At 34.4% G+C, this 20360-nt stretch overlaps 2 protein-coding genes across 6 annotated transcripts; one reads left to right on the top strand and one right to left on the bottom strand.

Annotated features, from left to right (window-relative positions):
* Positions 1-1088: 1088 nt before the first annotated feature.
* On the top strand, positions 1089-11138 carry M (zona pellucida domain-containing protein miniature). 5 transcript variants are annotated; one of them, XM_074258237.1, is made up of 9 exons: positions 1089-1498; positions 4896-5070; positions 5152-5233; positions 6655-6899; positions 6985-7178; positions 7864-7986; positions 8065-8279; positions 8398-8724; positions 8810-11138. In XM_074258237.1, exons 3-9 carry the CDS (start codon positions 5192-5194, stop codon positions 9347-9349), a joined length of 1686 nt encoding a protein of 561 aa, XP_074114338.1. In that variant the 5' UTR covers positions 1089-1498; positions 4896-5070; positions 5152-5191; the 3' UTR covers positions 9350-11138. The 5 variants fall into 5 exon arrangements, with proteins under 5 accessions (XP_074114338.1, XP_074114339.1, XP_074114340.1 ...); XM_074258238.1 differs by having other exon boundaries at positions 4899-5070; XM_074258239.1 differs by having other exon boundaries at positions 4916-5070.
* A 220-nt stretch (positions 11139-11358) lies between these two features.
* Positions 11359-14331, bottom strand: Dy (transmembrane protein dusky). Its single transcript, XM_074258775.1, has 2 exons — positions 14197-14331; positions 11359-13665 (listed from the first exon to the last, which is right to left on the bottom strand). The coding sequence occupies exons 1-2, from the start codon at positions 14329-14331 to the stop codon at positions 12127-12129; spliced, it is 1674 nt and encodes a 557-aa protein (XP_074114876.1). The 3' UTR covers positions 11359-12126.
* Between the last annotated feature and the right edge of the window lie 6029 nt (positions 14332-20360).

Below are 20360 nucleotides of genomic sequence, written 5' to 3' on the forward strand. Positions count from 1 at the left end.
AGACATAGGCGTATGGGTAGTCATTTTAAAGCTCTCGAGGCCCTCTTTCATGTGAATTCATTTCCTCCAGCATATTCTCAGAATTTCCCGAGTTAATCTGTAATTTCCATTAACAGAATTCCTGAAATTTATAAATTGCATGGCATGCATAAATATGAATATAGATTGGCAATTACCAGCCACTCCTGAGTACCAGCAATGTAAAGTAAAGAGTATAAGAAACTTAGAGTACAAGGCCGCGACTCTTGACGACCCGCGATGTGAGTAGAGAGTAGATGAGAGGCTAATGCGACGTAATGGATTTACTGCGACAAAAAGGATTCTTGAGATCGAGAATTGACTACCGGTTGACGTGAGAATACTTTACGATAGAGTAAATAAATACTTATGGTTAATGTTAATTAATAATAATGATATTATTTTTAATGTAGTACTTTTTTGGAGAAATTGAAGGTATAGAGTCCCGTAGGTTAGTATTACTTGTTGGTAGAAAAACGAAACCGTCTTGGGAAAGAACACCGGGAAATGCTTGTTGTTGTTGTTGTTGTTGTTGTTGTTGTTGTTTCTCTTCCAGGGATTAATTAAAAGTGCCGCTGCTCTTCCTCTATTTATCTGTTTCTCTGATTCTCTATTTCTCTTTTACTTGTTCACTATTTTTATTTTTTAAATATTATCATTTTAAGGGTCAAAGATTTAGAGTTTTGTTTAAAAAAAAAATACTAGTTTTTTATACTCCAAATATTATAAGTCCCAAAAACCATCATAATGGTTCATTACATAATTGAATCCAAACCGCGAATGACCCGAAAGAAATTCGGTAAATGTGTCGCGGAAGATCCGACTCCGATGAGAGGGAATAGGGGTCCGTCTGGGCCAGTGTCGTTGCCCTCTACGTTCGTCTTTTCCGGCTCAATGTCCAGTGACTCTTGATCACTATGAGCGCGAGTACGCGCAGCCCCCACCCGCATATTTAACCCCCACCTAGAAGGGGCTTTACTCCTACTCCAAGCTCCCGAGTAAGGAGTAAGACCCTTATCCCCTCCTCGAGTAAGGCACCTGTCGGTACCCGGCTCGTCAGTTAAGTTACAGCGGGTCCGGAATACGCCGCGACTTTACACCGCGGAAGGTTCTTATCTCTCTTCTATCGCTAATATTTATTTATTTATTTATTTATTTATTATTATTATTATTATTATTATTATTATTATTATTATTATTATTATTATTATTATTATTATTATTATTATTATTATTATTATTGTGACTCATTTATTAATTTTGGGACTTACGTGACAAGTGAGTGACTTGATATTTATTATTATTTTTAGTGACAGAGTGAGTGCAGTGAATTTGATATTTCGCATAAACTAGGGCGATAATTGCATAATATTTTATTGGGTCGGAGGTTTTGGGACTGGCCGGGATGCGGCTCTCGGAGCTCCCGAGCTATAGTGGGTAACACGTGGCCAGGCGATTTCACACACTCCTGATTAATTAGGTAACATATTTTTAGTTATTATATTATTCGTAAAGCGGTCTTAGATGATCAGAATGCGCTTGATAAATTACAAACCACGTGGATCTCTGATCATTGCAGATTAATATATTGATTATTATCAGTAGTATTGAATTGAGAAAGTTGAGATGTAGTTTTTGATAATCTACGGGAAATTTCCGAAAAAATAAATACCTACACGACCCAATTGGTCATATATGACCACATGTGATCATATGACGTCATATATGACATGTGTTATGAATACATAAGTCACATATGCTCACATACGGCCAATCCGGTCGTGTGGAGGCTCATTTTAAAGCTCTTGGAGCCCTCTATTACATGGGTCCAATATCTTGAAGATATTTCATTAACCTTAATCATTAATCAGCAATTAATTATTTTGATAATATTTATTGCAAAAAACAGTTACTTTTAAGGAATTATTTCTATAACCGCAAATTCGAAAAAAATAACGGAATTTATCAACGAGTATATATGTCACCGTTTTCACAGTTAATAAAATATTCACTAGGCTCACACAAAATAGTGATAATAAACTAATACTAATACAAACAGTCACATGTAACCGTTTAATGTAACTGTTATTTTTTTTTTTTTTTTTTTTTTTTTTTTTTCGGGATATTGTAGTTTTATTTTTTTATTTTTGTAATAACCGGTGGTCAAATATTTCATTGGGTATTTCTGGGTGTTAAGGCTTTAATTTTAAATAGAGAATTGATTTTTATTTGCTTTACAATAAAATTATAATTTTTGTAGCATAATTTTTTTTTTTTTTTTTTTTTTTTTGTAAAAATTAAATTTTTCGGATTACAGTTAGAGCAATAACAATAAATTAAAGATCACGTAATACGACAATGGTGATAGAATGAAAGAAGGAAGATAAGATATAAATATATGAAAGAAACTAAGTGGAAATCCAAATAAATATAAGAAAGGTAAAGCTTGTGAGTATCATGAATGGAAGGTTATCCTCTACTACTCGGTAGTTGTTCTATTGCTCCCCTAGACTCGGCTACCTACAGGTAACAACTAACGAGTCACGGTCTAGGCGTAATTACCAGTGGACACCCGTTAAAGGCCAAACCTTATTCTTATTCTTATTTTTATTGTTTGTAATTATTGTTTCCGGCTAGTTGCTAGTTCGATACACTGAGATGGACGTAAAAATTTTTTTAGACCGATATTTTGATTTTTTTTAATTTAATTATTAAATTTAGTTTGTTTTTAATTAAAGAAGAAATGTAATTAATGTAAATTATTAAATATTAGTCATTATTATTGCTAATAATAATTAAATTAATAAATAATTAATAATATATGGATATAAAATAAATATGTCATGAAATATATCATAAATTGTATATAATAATTAATGAAATATCGTGTAAATATTTGCTTATTAAATTAAATCCTTTCTCGAACATATAGGTATAAATATTGATGTTAAGAATATTTATTATACAGGATTTGAATAAATTAAAATAAATTAGATCTATATTTAATCATTCACTGTAATAACATACAACTTATCATCTCTGATTACTCTACATTAATAATAACTAGGTTACCTATCAATTCAATTACTTTACACGATTTTTTGTCAATTCAATAAAATATTATATATATATATATATATATATATATATATATATATATATATATATATATATATATATATATATATATATATATATATTTTTCATAAATATTAAACTATACAGCGAACAAAAAAGTAAAATAGTTGATATATAAACTGAATGTGCAGAGATAATTAAGAGTAAGCATCCAGCGTTACAATTTAATTCCTTCGGGTTTTTTATTCCATTTACTATTTAATCCATCTATTCTCATTCTATTTTATTTCTCAGAACTTTTATTTTATTAATTTATCCAGTGGATTATTTTTCAATGGAAGTTTCTTCTTAATTAAACAGAATATTCAATTACTTTTTTTTTCAATCTTTTTAATTATTTAAACTTGTATATCTTTTGTAATCACAAGAATATTTTGATAAAAATTTAGAAACATAAAAGAGGACTTCAAGAGCTTTAAAATGAGCCGTCACACAACCTGATTGGCCGTATGTGACCATATATGGTGTATATGATCATATGTGGCCTATTTATTGACCATATACGTCATATATGATCACATATGACCACATATGAGTGAACATAGGCATGTGGGTAGTCATTTTAAAGCTCTTCAAGCCCTCTTTCATGTGACCCAACTATTTTTAAGTTATTTTAAAAATTTTGTAAGTTGCAAGCAAAACAAATGTCTTTTGCAATTGAAAATAAAGTTGTCTCGATACATAATCAGTAGGCGTTAAAGAGCCGTCCGGCTGAAGAGAAGTGTGTGTATAAAGCCGGTGGAGTAAATTAGCGGGTAATTGCTAGGTATCAACTAATAGTAGGCAGACGGTAATACAAGGGCTGCGATGATTGGAGGCGTCGGACAAGCCTTTAAAGTATCTGTTAGCCATGCTAATTAGTTATTGCCTGTACACGCTAGATGAAGATGACACTGTTGTGACATTAATACATGCTGTTGGTTATAATGTTAGGCTTGACGCTTACTACCAATTGTACATACTTAATGTCTTTATTATTATTTACTGCTTTTCAAACTGGTTATTTATGGCTTTTATCAGTTAATAAATTACACTCTAAGTTCTATCCACTTATTTTATATTTTATTTTGTTTTAAATCGATTAAGTAATCTATTACACGTGTTAGATAAATAATATTTGCTGATAATCATTCACTACATATTTTTTTTTTTTTTTTTTTTTGCTTCATAAATTCTTCCGATAAATTCTAAATAATTGAATATTTTTAATAAAAAAAATAATTTTATAATAGAATAATGAAAAGAATGTTAAAAATATTTGAAAAAAAAAATTTAATTGTACCGAGTAACAATAATTAAAATAATAACACAATAATTATAAATAAGCATGCGGTGGCGTTCGGTAACCAGAGCAGAGGTCAGACGTCATAGTATTAAAGCATGTGGTACCGGAAGTACTAAAGAATAAAATATAAATTAAAATACGGATGAGATGCCTTAGCTTCGGCGTTATCTCACGCATACTATACGGCACTTTTCGTTAATTCTTAACTCGGTTCTCATCATCCACCTCAGCTCTTCTATTCCTGGCTCTGGGTCATATTTAATATATCGAACATCCTTAAATTTACTCACACACTCGTAATTCTGCAAACTATGTCATATATGACGTCATATGAGCAGATATGATCACATATAGTCACATACGGCTGATCGGGTCGTGTGGGTATTCATTTTTTCGGAAATTTTCTGTATATTAAGAAAATACACCTCTTGAGTTTATAATAATAATACTTTAGAAGTTATCACGGGTTTTAAGCCAGAGTAGGTGGATGCATCAATTATTGCGAGGGTATCGTAAATGTGTTACTCTACAGTATAGCATTAGAATAGCTATAAAGACTTGAATGGAGTTTTTTGTTACGCTTTAATAATTAACACGGTTTTAAAAAATAACAATTACGACATAGCATTGTGAGTAATTATTATCATTAAACATCTAATTGCGCATTCTTTAATATAAATATCGTTATTATTATTTGTTAATTTTTTTAGGTTCACGCATTTACGCGTGAGAGGCTGTCGGACCATCAGAATGCGAGGGGTGTGGAAGTTGCTACTCATAATCATCTACACGGTAATTTTATTTTATTATTTATATTAATAAAAATGTAATTTATTAAATTGAAAAACAAAAGACTAACCGATAGACAATGAATCAACATATTACAGAGATTACTGGAATACAACATCTTGCAAGCGGATATATAATATTGATGCCTACTCTAAGTACCGTTACCCGGTATATCATTAAACCATTACATTGTCTGCACAGATATATATCTTCTTTCACTTATTTATATACTTAAACTCATCCCGGTTATTATTTTATTTATTTTATTGCTAATCTCTGTCTTCTTTGATAACTCATTTATAAAAATCGATATTTATTATTGTTATTGATATTAATAGCTACATTATTAACATTATGTGGATCATTATTTTAATGCCTCAATTATCCGACACTAATAATCCGAAAGACTATTTATTATCGCTAATAATAATAATCATATAGATTACATAATTATTTTATTATATTAGCTCAATGATAGTATTTATGAGAATACTAATGAATATTTCCATTATTAGACAACAAAATTGGTAAAAACAAAAATTACTTTCAAAATTTACCGCTAGGCGAGTAAGTGGCGCTGTTTCCTCTCGCTTTTAAAAAGGTATTTAAATAAAAACTGAACTTTTTCAATTAATATTTAGGCCAAAAAAAAAAATTAGTTTTAAAAGTCACCGCTAGGTGACCAAGTGACGCTGATATTTCTCACATGTAGAATTAAATTTCTAAGATTATCTAAGATTCAAGGAAATTTCATACTTTTTCGGTTAAGTCTTATAATTAACGATATTTCCTCTCAATTTCTCGCTTGGCTCTGAAATTTTACCACCCTAAATTCTTTTAAATAAAATTCTAATCCAAAAATTTAAAAATAAACGACTCCAATCAATATAAATTTAAAAATCAACAAATGTACGGTCATTAAAGCGTACCATAAACGTCAAAGAGATAAACGATAATATGATTGTCATTGCCGATAAATAAATGATAATAACATAAATTAACATCTATATCCTTTAATCTCAATTTTGTTTCTGTTATGATTATTATTTTAATGATTGTTATTATTATTATTATTATTATTATTATTATTATTATTATTATTATTATTATTATTATTATTATGATTGGCTGGGTGCTCGCATAAACTCTGAAGAAGCAAAGTGAGCAGAGCTCTTAGAAACTTGTTTTCACTTGTGTGAAAAACGCCGACCGTTAATGCAGCGGTAAAGACGCCTCTCCCGTTACAGGATTGCACACGCTGTCCAGACCATCGTCCAGTCAAACGAATAAAAAAAATACAAATAAACAACCAAAGAGCCACCGATTTATTAATTTAACATAACAATTTGTCATTTGTTGGGAAATTAAAATTAATATTTAAATTATTAGTTAAATTAAAAAAATTTTTAAATTAATAATTAAAGATGGTTGGCGCAAAAATATCGAGTGGTAACGGTGATATCTGGCCACTGGAACGTCCAGAAGGAATGCCATCGATCCAATCCCTTGAGGTTATGTGTGGAAAAGACCACATGGACGTCCACCTCTCTTTCTCTCAGCCATTCGACGGAATAGTATCGTCAAAAGGACAACACGCGGATCCTAGATGTGTCTACGTCCCACCATCTACAAGTCAGACATTTTTTTCTTTTCGAATAGCCTACGCCAGGTCAGTATTGACAATTATAATATATTGACAGCTGTCTACAGCTATATCATTAATAACTAGACTAAGAATGCCTGTTTTTGTTTAGATGCGGGACTAAGCCTGACATGCATGGCCAATTTTACGAAAACACGGTGGTCGTTCAGTATGACAAAGATCTGCTAGAGGTCTGGGACGAGGCCAAAAGACTGAGATGTGAATGGTTCAATGACTACGAGAAAACTGCCTCGAAACCTCCGATGGTAATTGCGGACTTGGACGTCATTCAACTAGATTTTAGAGGTAAAAAGTGCATTTTATTCGTAACCTGTTGCTTTAATAAAGTTTTGGGTGTAAGAAGGTTGTAGAGCTTTAAATTCCTGAAAAAATGACTACCCACAAGCCTATGTTTGCTGATATGTGACGTATCTGTTCATCCTACATGCCGGATATGACGTCATATGACCAAATTTGGTCACATATGACCAATCAGGTCGTGTGGGTACTCATTTTTTTGGAAATTTTCTGCAGATCACAAAAAACCACATCGTAAATTTGTAAAAAAATTAATAAACGAGTTATTTGAGGTAAAACCCTAAAAAATCATGAAATATGAATTTTTAAAAAGCTAATCTGTCATAAACGATTAAGAAACGACTTGTGGCAATTAATCATGCCAAATGAGATTTTAATGATGTTGAAGTGACGTCTCCGGGATAAATAAAATATATGAATAAAATTACCGGTCAACTATGGGAGGGGAATTACAGTAATAATAAAGGATTGAAAGAGCCGGAGAACTCGTGCCGCGGTAAACCACAAATACATCTTGAGATGCTTGGCCATTTCTCTGGTCATGTCTTTTCGAGATTTAATACAATATACGATATACCTGTTAGTGACGTCGAGGCATTATCTTTATCTTTATGACGGCAGAGACGGCAAATGCCATTTAATCTTTATTTCATACATCTGTTATATCATACAGGAGACAATGTCGACTGCTGGATGGAGATACAGCATGGAAAGGGACCATGGGCGCCACCGGTATCTGGAATTGTACCCCTGGGCTCTACTTTAACGTTGGTTGTCGCGATTAATGATTACAGAGGTAAATTTAGATTCTTGGGAGTTGCGAAAAAAATTTTAGATACTTTTTTTGTTATAAATTTAATTTTATGTATTTTAGGAGAATTTGACATGAGAGTAAAATCCTGCGTGGCTTCTGACGGAGGAGGACACACAATTCAACTTAGTGATGAGCTCGGATGCGTCCTGAGACCAAAGATGATAAGCAGGTTCCTGAAGGCCCGGGGCGCTGACGATCGCGCGACTGTTATAACCTACGCATTTTTTCACGCATTCAAGTTTCCAGACGCGCTTAGTGTTCACATTAAATGCAAGGTAAAATAACAATAAACTTGAATTTAAAGTAAAAATACTTGTTTTGTGAATAAATATTATTATGGCAAGGCCTTTGTATGATAATTCCCAAAATTACCATTGATTTTTTTTTTCGAAGGTTGAAATATGCAGACACGGGTGCTTGGACCACTGTCAACTGGCTGGTGCAGCCGGGCATTATATTCAAAACCGTAAGGACCACCCGGTCCGGAACTTGTACCCTCAAACCACCCAGACCACAATCACGCATGAGGACGACACTTCTCTCTATGATGATATTATACAAAATGGCGACGAAATGGCTTCTATAGGCGGCCAGTTTCTCGGGGTTGAAAAGTCTGCCCCCAAAGCTCAAGCCCAGATTGGAAATCGCAACACTCCTCAGGTTCAAGAGGACCCGGATGAGCATAATCAAGAGACTCCAGATTTGGCGCACTCTTTTCTGGTATATAAATTTAATTTTTTGATTTTGATTTTGATTTTAATTTTGACAATTAAAACGAAAGATACTAATAAATCTGAACTTTCAGGACCCACCAAGGGTAACCAGGTACGAAGGAGAAGAGCAGTTCCCCCACGGGCCCCGGAACCTTGAAGAAGACTCAAAAATCACCCCGATAATGAGCAACGGAAGTCGTCGCCGCAGATCAGTGAAAGTTCTGGACCGCAAGGCGCGATCCGCGGACGTCGGAGTCAGCGGAATTTACGAGGTAATCTCTGAGGCTGACTTGGCATTCAGTCCGGACGCCCACGCGGAAGCGGTCACTGTTTTCCAAGGACGAATTCGCGAGGAGGTGGTCTACGGGATTTGCTTGCCGATGCCCGGATTCAGCGCCCTCTTCGTTATCGTGGCACTCTCCGCGGTAGTATCCGCGTTGGTGGCCGGCGCGATGCTGCACCGACTGCAAGTTCAGCGGGAGGTCGTCGGCAGCCCCAAAAACAGGGTCGCGGTCGCGGTAAATGCCAACGGGTGGCTCCCCTACGGGCTCCTCAGGGTCAGGGGCAACGACAGGGCCCAGGAGGACCGCCACAAACAGGAGGACACGGGTAATCCTATCGAGCAGGGCTAGGTTACACTTCGTTCTATTCGATAAATTTCTTTTAATCAAAACTTACTTTTTATAATCAAAATATTTAGTGTAAAAAATTTAATCAAAAAGCACAACATTATTTTTATTAATTAATTAATTAATTAATTATTTAGTAGATAGAATTTTAATTAATCGGTTTTTATTATATCGGTAGGTAATTTTATTTTATTTTATGTTATTTTACCTCGATTAATTTTGCCGTAAGAGACAATGTGCAATATAATGCACTGAAAATATTATTATTAGCGGTTTTAAGTTTTAAATCGGTCAAAAATCCTCATCCAGGATAATCACATCCTTGTATCTTGTCAACTAATGACAGTTTCAAAGATCTAAGCTCACCCCGAAATTATGCTTATTGAGAACTTTCATTTGAATACCCACATCAATTTTTCATATATTTTATATATTTATATATATATATATATATATAAATATATGAAAAATATATCAAAAATGCATGTGGGTACTCAAATGAAAGCTTTTGATCCTTGTAACATCAAGATGAGCTTATATCTTTAAAAATGCCAATATTTAACAAAAGATAATTTTTAAAAAAATTATTAAAACAAAACCGCTACCGATAATATTTATCCTCGTGCTGTACGAAGTACCGTAAACTAGGTCCTAAAGGATGCACATCCCCAAAATCGAAAAAAAAAAAAAAAATAATAATAATAATAATAATAATAATAATAATACCCAGGTTACCGTGTCAAGCTTGTCGTCCTGATTGTTGGCGTCCTAGGAGGGATGAAACAGTCTTTTGTATCCTCACTTGCCAAAGTTCCAGCTTGCTCATCAAAAGCTGAGTTCTTGGCAGTTAGGATGCAGAAGGCTGTTTTACTTGGTTCTCTCCGTCTCTTAAGGGAAATGACTTTGGCCTGCTGTGATCACTAACCGCCTTGTTGTGCGGAGTGGTCCAGCAGTAACGGACGGAGCTCAGGCTGGGCCCTCGGAGAATCGGACTCCGGGGATAACCCCCCTGAGCATTTAATAACAAAATAATAATAATAAATAATATTGTAAAGAGGAATTATTTTTTACTTAAAATATTTATGATAATATTATTATTATTATTATTATTATTATTATTATTATTAATTAAAAAAATTTACTGGTGCTTAATCAAACTTATATAATAAAAATAAAAAAAATATTAATAATATTATTATATAACATTACCAAAATAATTAATATATATAAGTATGTCTTTTTAATATTTTTATTTTTATTATTATACACAATACAATAAATAATATTGCCAATAAAAAAAGTACATTTGTTTTAAATTAATTATTATTTTTATTATCTTGTACAGTGACAGGATTTTCTTATTAATATTAGTTTGATTATTAATTATATAAATAAATAAATATACGATAAATAATTACGGACGGTAAGTAAAAAAAAATATAACGGTCCAATTTGGGGCTTAACAATTTAAAAAAGGGCCAAAAAAAAATTTCCCACGGAAAAATGGGTCTTAAGTTTTAAATTATTATGATATAGAGCCGGGCGTTCTCATGCCTTTTTTCTCCTCTTCCGTTCTTAAAATTTTTTTCTCAACCCCCTCTCTCTCTCTCTCATTCTCATTCATGTCCGAGTAACGGACTCATCGCCGACAGGCTTGAAACGATTTATCTGCTCATACCGCAATTTGTATGCTAATTACGCAAATTATATGTACTTGTGTTGTTATACAACTCTCGCACACTAACGCGTCTCTACTTTATTGATAATAAATTTCATATCAATGTTAATATTTATATTTATTTTATATATATATATATATATATATATATATATATATATATATATATATATATATATATATATATGTATGGTTTTTTTTTATTAAATAACTTATACATGTACTGATAAAATTAATTCGCAATAACATAAACCTTTTTGTTACTGAGGTGTTAATTTAAATCTGGCACAATAAATATTTTTATTCAAGTCTTCTGGTTTATTTTATATAAATCGTTATTGACAAGATTTGTTATATTTATTTAAGTATCCGATATATATTTTCACTGGCGACTATAGTTGTCATTTAAAAGGGAAGTTCATTTAAAAAAAAAAAAAAAAAAAAAAAATTCTATCAAGATTTGAACCCCGAATTTCTGGGCATAAGTTAGAGACTTTGTCTTGAGGCTACGGAAAAAAATCGTGCTAAAAGCTACGGTATTTTTTCGCGTCGCAATCGATTCGTCCATCAATTGTGACCTCAAAAACCTCCAAAAAGTCAAAGTGGTCGAAGTTGGACACCCAAATTTAGTCAACCAAAGTAAATTTTCCATTTAAACCACAAAAATTTTGATTTAAATCACATTAAAACTAAAGCAATAAACAATAATCCGATAAATAAAACTCCTGTTGGCTCACTGACCCCGTGAGCAGGTCTCCCTTTACTTTCACAAGATCAGCCTGAGGGTCAGGTGGTTATCCTCTTGAGGTCACGCTCTTATACGGGATTAAATATACACAAGTATACGCCAAGCATTCCAGATCCACACATACATTACACATACAAGCCATACAGGTATCCTCAACATACTTACATTAAATCGTGCCTCCACCGGGTATTGGATAGCCTCGAGTGCACCACGTACGTCACGACATTCAACGAGCCGTGTAAGAATGAGGTAGGACGAACGTTTACCACACATTAAATTTATAAGTATAAATATTTATAAGGAGCCAACTGCATGAGTCTCCCCAATTTATGTACAGACGTGATCCAACCTTTCCTAAGAGTAAAAGCAGGTCTTGGGCTTCTTGGTGACGTACGCGACGATGCACTTTTTCTTGGTGGTGGGTTTCAACCTGATCCACAAGTAAGCCGACAGGATACAGGAGAACAACATGATCGCCAGTAGGATTATCAGCGTGAACGCAAACTTAGGGGTAGTCATGCAGATGAGGGTCGAGCCGGCCTGAACTGGAACCACGACAGTGTCTTCCTCAGGCTTCTCGTCAATAGCAAAGGTCAGATCTCCAGTAGACACCACCCTGATGATTCTGTTAACTCCAACGGTGGTCAGCGACACCTCCCTGGACTTTCTCTTGCGTTCGTCCCTTGGTCTACCAGCTCCAGCTTGGAGATAAGCCTCCAAAGGCAGTGGCGGTGGCAGTCCGTAGTTTACATCAGGATGGGAGTTCTCCAGCAGCCCTGGACCAAGTCCGGAGTCCAACCCTTCAGAGCACTGGTCAGGACAGTGGTACCTGCAAATCTGGATGGTGCACTGAAAGTGTACCTCCATTGAGTCCGGGAACTTGAACGCCTGGAAGTGGGCGTAGGACAGGACTGAAGCACTGGCTCCAAAGTTCTTGATCTTTGTGAACCTGGACATCAGCTTGGGCCGGGTGATGCAGCCCCGCTGGTCAACCAGCTGAATTGGGGCGCGTTTCCCGTCATGAGCCATGCAGTTACGGACCAACATGTCGAATTTGGCCTCGTCGTCCTTTATCGCAAGGACCATGGTCATCGTTTGGCCAATCTTCACCAGTCCAGATACTTCCGAAGCCCAAGGTCCCTTGCCAACCTGGATCTGCATCCAGCAGCCAACGTTGTCTCCAGCAAAGTCTGCTCTTACCACGTCCAGCATGTCCACTGGGAAGGGTCTGAAGGTCACGGATTTTTCGTACAAGTCGTGCCAAGTGCATCTGAGCTTTCTGGCTTGGTCCCAGACCTCCTGGACCTGAGGATCGTACTGGACAACGATGATGTTCTCGAAGTAAGTTCCTGATCCTGACTCCGCGCCGTATCCGTACAATCCGTTTTCGGTGTTCCCAGCTGTTCCGCAGGCGTGGATCCCGATTTCGAAGTTTACAGAAGTCCGGCCTAGTCCTGCGGGAAGGTGGACGCAATTCACGTTACTGTAGTGGCCCTTGCTGAAGACTATGCCGTAGAAGGGTTTGTCAAAGCCCAGAAAAATTTTCATCAGATTCTTCTCGCATTTCACGTCCAAAGACACGATTTTCGGCATATCGGGGGATGTTGAAGGCCAGTCACTGCTTACGCCAGTTCCAGTAGTAAAAACCTTGTCTAAAGCTTCTGCGGGTTGCTTTCCTGGCGGAGGAGGAGGAGGAGGAGGACCGTGATAGGCTACATTGTGCCGATTGGAACCGATTGTTCCACGATTAGAGTTTGACGGGGAGTTCGAAGGAGGGTTAGAGTTTGAGTTCAGGGATTCAAGAGCCAGTTGGTCTGTTGAAGCGTCTTCTGGGCGGGCAGCTGAATCCTCGCCAGGGATTGCTTCGACTACTTCTACTTCTTCGGGGGTTGCCTGGAAGAAAAAGAATAATTAGTCGACAGCTTGGTGGTAATTTTGACCTAAAATATCGTAAGATTAATTGGGAATGTTGATAAGTTAGAAATTATATACTACATGCGGGAGGGAACAGCGCCACTTTGCCTCCTAGCGGCGACTTTTGGAATTAAAAAAAAAAATTTTTTTTTTGGCTATAAATGATAAAACTTAGTGTCTAATGATGAAAAATAATGATTCAAAAGTGATGGGATGAGTTAGTATTGGTGGAAGGTTAGTTATACTTATGGCGTGGTGGATAAACGGGTACAGCTTCTGGGAAGTTAAACGGTAAAAGAGTGCAGCATAGGATGAAGAATCATAAAAAAAAGCTGGAGGTAGGGCATGCCGGAATAGGAACGGAGTGCAGTTAACAACTGAGTGCAGATTCTCAAACCAGAACAAGTGAGTAGAGTTAAGCCTGGTTGGTCGGTTCTGTCGAGAGTAATACATTGTATGACATACGAGTACGCGTACGGGTAATGTAAAGAAAGACGCCAGACTTAATACCAGACTTCGGACTAGACAGACTCGTTGCGTCGTTGCGTCACCAGTGACCCCCAGATAACGGGCTGCATATGTGGTTGTATATATGTATATTGCCAGCAGATTCCGCTCGCGGCTACGGTCAATCGGGCACCTCATTTTTATCAAACGCATTCTTCAGTAAAATCGTTTGGTGGATTAAATACGCGGTTGAGAGGGATAGATTTTAATTTATCCAGTCGGGAGGTAGATTTTTAGATTCTACGGAAAATTTCCGAAAAAATGACTACCCGCACGACCCGATTCGACGTATGTGATCATATGTGACTTATGTTATGGGCACATACGTCAGATATTATCACATATGATCATATATGATCACATTTGAGGAGCTATGAGCTTGTGGGTAGTCATTTTAAAGCTCTCGAGGTCTTCTTTCATCTCATCTGAGTATTTCTAAGATTTTCTTGAAATTTTAAAAGTTAGTTCTGAATTACTGTCATAATTTAAACTGATTTCTAATAAATTAGAAAACATAACTGTTAAAGATAAAAAAAAAAATTAAAGTCTGTCTCTTGTTATCGGAAATTTATTACTCGGGCCGAACGGTACCTTAAAAAATATCTTTTTAAAATTAACGGAATATTTAAAATTTTTCTCTGGATTAGAAATTTTAGCACGATGAGCAGAAATTAAATGTGCTGAGGCGACAATAAATATTGAGCGGGCTCTTGACATAAATAATAAAAATCGGGCGGTAAAAGAAAGGCAAACATAAAAGAATAATTAAATAGTAAATAGTGAATAAAAGTAAAGTATGTTAGAATAAGCATAAAAAATAATTATTCAAATTCAACGAGTTAAGATTCTTGAGACATTCTAATGGTTGTTCTCTATAAGTATTTTTATATGTATAACGGCATTACTATAAGATATTGTTTTTTTTTTTTAGTTTTATAAATGCGGCTTAGTTACAAGCTTTGAATTTTTTATTTACTATTTACTGTGACAGTTAGAATAAGATTTTTTTATTAATGATAAAATAAATGAAACTTACCCCACCAAAGAGAAGACATATTAAAATAACACAGTGAAGCCTCATTCCGTGGCCCGTAATCGCTGTCAATTAATCACGAGCCCTGAGAATTTAAAAAATTAATTATATTAATATAATAATAATACTATCTTAAATGGCATCAATAAGCGATATAATAAAATAAGTTGCAAAGATTATCGGTAACAAATTATTATATTATAAGTCTCTGGATGAGCCTCTACCTTTTTTTCCTTCCTCTACCCGAGCCCAACAAATATTGAGGTTTGTTTGACCATTATTTATCGGGTAAGACACAACACGTACACGAATGGGAATAAGAAAAGAAAAAAATGAGCATCTGATCCGGTCGTGTACTACCGTCCCAAATTCCATAACTCCGTTATTTTTTTATTTTAAGATAAATCAATTCTATTAAAATGTTTTAATTTAGGCCGTCGAAAATTTTAAGATAACGGTAAAATCGTTAGAAAATATCAAAAACTACATAAAATTACCTAAAAAGTTGAGAAATTAATTACTACATGCGAGAAGGAGCATCACAATTTGGCCACCTAGCGGTGACTTTTAGAACTAAAAATTTTTTTCGGCCTAAATATTAAATCTGAGTGTCTTTTGAGAGATAATGGGGTTAGTTCCACAATAAATATACTGTAGTAATTAAAAAATCAATTATAAATAGTAAGTTTGTCAAATTTGACTAAAATTTTTGGAAAAATGCAAAAAAAAATTGTAAAATCGATGGGAAATATCAAAGAAGTACGATATTAGATTAAAAACCTTAGAAATGCATTTTACATGCGAGAAGAAACAGCGCCACTTAGTCGCCTAGCGGCAACTTTTGGAATTAAATTTTTTTTTTGGCCCTATCGCTCAAATTTTGTGTCTAGAATTAATATCAAGTATTAAAAAAAAAAAAAAAAAAAAACGGGAAATTAAAATTGTAATTTATCGCGTTGATTAATATTCTAAGTGTCATATTACTTGTATTATAAAATATAATGATTATTATTAATAGCGGTCCGATCGTGAGAATGAGAATAGAGTTTAAAAAATCGGCGAGTCGATTTAGACAATAGAATATTCATGAAAGTAGGACTATTTGATAGTACAAGATATTAAGATTGAAATAATGGTTATGCTTATGATTGTCATTATAATGATTATGGTAATTATTATTATTAAGAAGAAAAAGAAGAAGATGATGATGATGTTGCCGTGGCATGTACATAACATATGGCCTACTAACTCAATGGATTTACTCTCATCGGTCCTACTTTCGTAAGTAAATTCCTTACGTGACAATACATTCGTACTCCTTTGCATTAATATGTTATTCGTTATTATTACTAATGTATTTATGCTTACGGGAAAAATTATGCAGATTATAGATTAATCTCTGACCCCCTCTTTTGTATTAATGTCGGAATGCTTCAATGGAATATTTATATTAATTTAGAATTAGTTGAACTTTAAATTGTTGAATGTTCCAAAAAGATAATTAGGAATTTTGGTCAGTGCAAAATAAAATAGTTGGTCAACGATTAAATTTACGGAAGAATGCCGTGGTGAAGCCAAAATAATGAGGACACCATAAAAATTCAAGCTGGAGGAATTGTCATAAAAATTGAGCAAAGTTATGTATTTATATCGAGGCCGGAATTGATTATCCTGAATTAAAGTCCCAATTTTTGGGCGAACATACCACAGAGCCGCGGAATAAAAATGAGATGGGCACATGATTGGTTTATATTATAATGGACGAGAATGTTAGAACATAAGTGACTGCTAAAGAGAAGATGATCAAGTAGAAGTAGAAGACGATCTGAGATACTAAAATCCCCGGCGATGGATAACCCGTTATGTGTATTTGGCAACCTGCCCATTCCTCTTTATTTTTCTGTGCCTAATTCGTAAGAGCCACCGGGTTCAAATTTAAAGACAATCATCATCATCATCATCATCATTATCGTATTCTTCTTTTAAACTCTTTCTATCGACCTCAAATGGTCAATTCATTTTTAGTGACACCAATTATTTTTTTTTATTAACAATAATTTTTTAACAAATAAAAATTTTGGAAAAATTCTTTAATAATTTAATTTTGTACAGTGTACAGAAGGTCCCTGTAAAATTTCAGACCAATCGGACATTTGGCGCAAAAAAAGGTTTTTTTTTGTTTTTCGTATTTATCACCATTAAGCTTTTTTAAATGACTCTAACTTGTGAACTATCAAAAAATTTCAAAAATCCTCTTACAAATTATTTTTTTACACGACACAGAAGGTCTCTATAAAATTACAGAGCAATTGATGACTTGCGTAACAACTTGAGCTCGGATGCAAATTTACTACCCCATAAAATAAAAAATGAATGAAACGGACGATTTATCCGTAATTGCACCTTTGAAAAGGCCGTCAAATAAATCTTAATAATTCACATCCAATTAGTCTATCTCCCGTGCTCATTTAATAAATGCAGAGGCTCATTTCCGGCTGAGCGATCGAGTTAATCGCCGCTCTAATGACCAAATTAATTAATAATCACTTTCAATTGCCGAGGCTTTGCAACTATTTTAACTTAGCAATAAACGTACGTACCTTTGAGTCCTTAAACACAGTTCACTGATCACTTTTTCCAAGTTTTATCACTAAAATCACTAAAAATCGGGCTACTGACGGGAGTGGGTTCGCATAATTCGGCAGCTCGAGGATTTTATCAGAGAATTTGAGGAGAGGAATTAGACTAAATTTAGGATGCAATGATGCGTGAACACTGTAACTGATGGAGTCGAAGAGCAAGAATGGAATACACCTGTCCGATATACAGAGTATACTATAAGATCGTGTGTCCCGCCCCCTGACCCAGACACACGACGACAGTACAGTTATATAGGTCTCTGAGGTATATCGTGGTATCATATCGTAAAACAGCCATACCTTACGTTCGAGAGACCCCCATACCAGTAGGCAGTGGTAGAAGCGTAGTAGTAGAAACGTGTCCCAGCCGATCCCGATACTGTATCAGAGTGAGCAATGCTCAAATACACCCTGAGTAAACAGCTAAATAAGTAACTAAGTATGTAAGTAAGTAAGTAGCCGGAGTTACTCGGGGAAATTTACCTTCATTGCCAATTACAAAGGTTATGTTTAGGTTTACAATCTATTATTTACCTTTCAATCAACGTAACAATATCTCTTTAACCACCGAAGGATACTTAAAATCCTTCTGGGGTCTTTTTTTATGGTACACGCAAAATCTCTTTTAAATTTTTGACCATTAAGATGATGCTCCAAAAATTTAATTTTTTTAAGTGGCTATAACTTTAGACCAAATTAAAATTTTCTAAAAATATATTGATAACTTAACTTCTTACAGTGTACCAAAAGTCCCTATAAAATTTTAAACCAATCGGACATCTGGCTCTGAAAAAAGGTTTTTTTTTTTGTTTTTCGTATTTATTACCATTAAACTGTTTTAAGTGGGTTATAAAAATTCCAAAATACCATGATAGTTAATTTTTACACTTTAACATCGATCTCCATAAAATTCCAAATAAATCGGTAGCTTAAAAAAATTCTTAAACCCCAAAAACCTCTTTATCGAATCAAAGGAACTGTGAATTACCTTAATTATAGCCCTTGATTTTATAATCCCGTCTCTTCGATATCGTATAAGCGTTTTTTGTGTACCACCACTTAATTATTTATCACCCCACCATGTCCCATATACTTGTTTATAAAAGAGTGGGGAGAGCGATCTTCCAGCTATTTCTTAAAGTTTTTCATTGACCTTTCGAGTTTGACACCGTTTTGTCTCATTCTTAAAACTTACTATACCTTACTAAATACAAATCTTATAGTTAACCATTTATACTGACACAAAATATAAAAGGAGTATAGTTAACTCGTACAAAAGATACTATTACGTTCCATCACCTGTGTAACATAACAGAACCATTCATCCTGTCATAGTTGATTCTGTACCGGTGTTAAGCAGCTACCTTACTCACACCGATATCAACAAGCTCAATCAAAGTGAACTTGACACGAATACACCGAGGTCGTAGATGCCTCCGTCGATTAGTAAATACCGGAAATGCTTTTATGTTACTCCCGTTTTATTCTTTTTAACGTTGAATTAGTATTTTTACGCGGACTAATTTTCCTTAATTTAGATCAATCGATTCTTGTAATTAGAGTGAGTCATAAAAATAATAGAAAACATTTATTCAGACAGAATATGCATCTATAATTATTTCGTTGGGTAATTAAATTGATAAAAAATTTATTTATTTTTTTTTTTTTTTTTTTCACAAAATTTTTATTACTTCAATTCTTATCAGCACATTGGTGATTCACATTTTTAATTAACATTTCAATTAAAATTTAACTTAGTAATTTTTAACTATTGAATATGCAGTGAAGCAGGAAACAACATGACCTAGCTGATCACTTATCGTAATCGTGATTTGGAAAGGTATGTTGAATACAGCTCCATAAGGAACCGGCATCTGGAAATTGACTGTTGCGACTGAGCCGGCCTGCAGTGGTAAATTTTGCCCCGTAATCAGCGAAGAAGACAGTTGATCTTCTGCGATGTCGTAAAATCTAAATTTACCCCCAAATGAAACTATTAAGTGAGCTGATGGTCTCAATAAAGTGGTGTAGTTTTCTGAAAATCATCAATTTCAATAGAGACAAACTCTAAATGTCGCTAATTCAGTATAAAGACTCAAACTCACTCGCTTGAACGTCCCACCGGGCTAATATGTAAGAGCCTTTGTAAAAGTTGCACACCCCTGTCCCGCAATTTAAAATGTAAAGATTTGCTGGCTCAGTCAGACCTGAACAAGTTGATATTGCCGAGAAACCCTGTTGGTAAGAGGCCGCCACGCAGAATGTTGCAAGGATAAGCGCTTAAAGGAAATTTAAGTTACATTAAGGAGAATTTTAAGTTTTTTCAAACTATAACTTTTGACCTATTGGAAATTTTGGAAACTCCTTTGATAACTCAACTTCTTATAGTGTACCGAAGGTCCATATAAAATTTTAGACCAATCAGATATTGAGCAAAAAAAAAAGCATTTTTTTTTAGAAGTATAAATCAACTCAATAAATATTATTTTCATAAA

This window comes from Cotesia typhae, unplaced genomic scaffold (assembly GCF_013202065.1).
Source record: "Cotesia typhae breed Kobodo isofemale line unplaced genomic scaffold, CoteBio_Ctyphae scaffold_91, whole genome shotgun sequence".
In the NCBI taxonomy this organism is placed as follows: Eukaryota; Metazoa; Arthropoda; class Insecta; order Hymenoptera; family Braconidae; genus Cotesia; species Cotesia typhae.

Coding starts and splice junctions, on each gene's coding strand:
- M (XM_074258237.1), top strand. CDS start 5,192: ATGCGAGGGGTGTGGAAGTTGCTACTCATAATCATCTACACG. Junction 7,179..7,863: donor CATTCAACTAGATTTTAGAG/GTAAAAAGTGCA, acceptor TATATCATACAG/GAGACAATGTCGACTGCTGG. Junction 7,987..8,064: donor CGCGATTAATGATTACAGAG/GTAAATTTAGAT, acceptor TATGTATTTTAG/GAGAATTTGACATGAGAGTA.
- Dy (XM_074258775.1), bottom strand. CDS start 14,331: ATGAGGTGCCCGATTGACCGTAGCCGCGAGCGGAATCTGCTGGCAATA. Junction 13,666..14,196: donor TCTGTCTAGTCCGAAGTCTG/GTATTAAGTCTG, acceptor TTTTTCTTCCAG/GCAACCCCCGAAGAAGTAGA.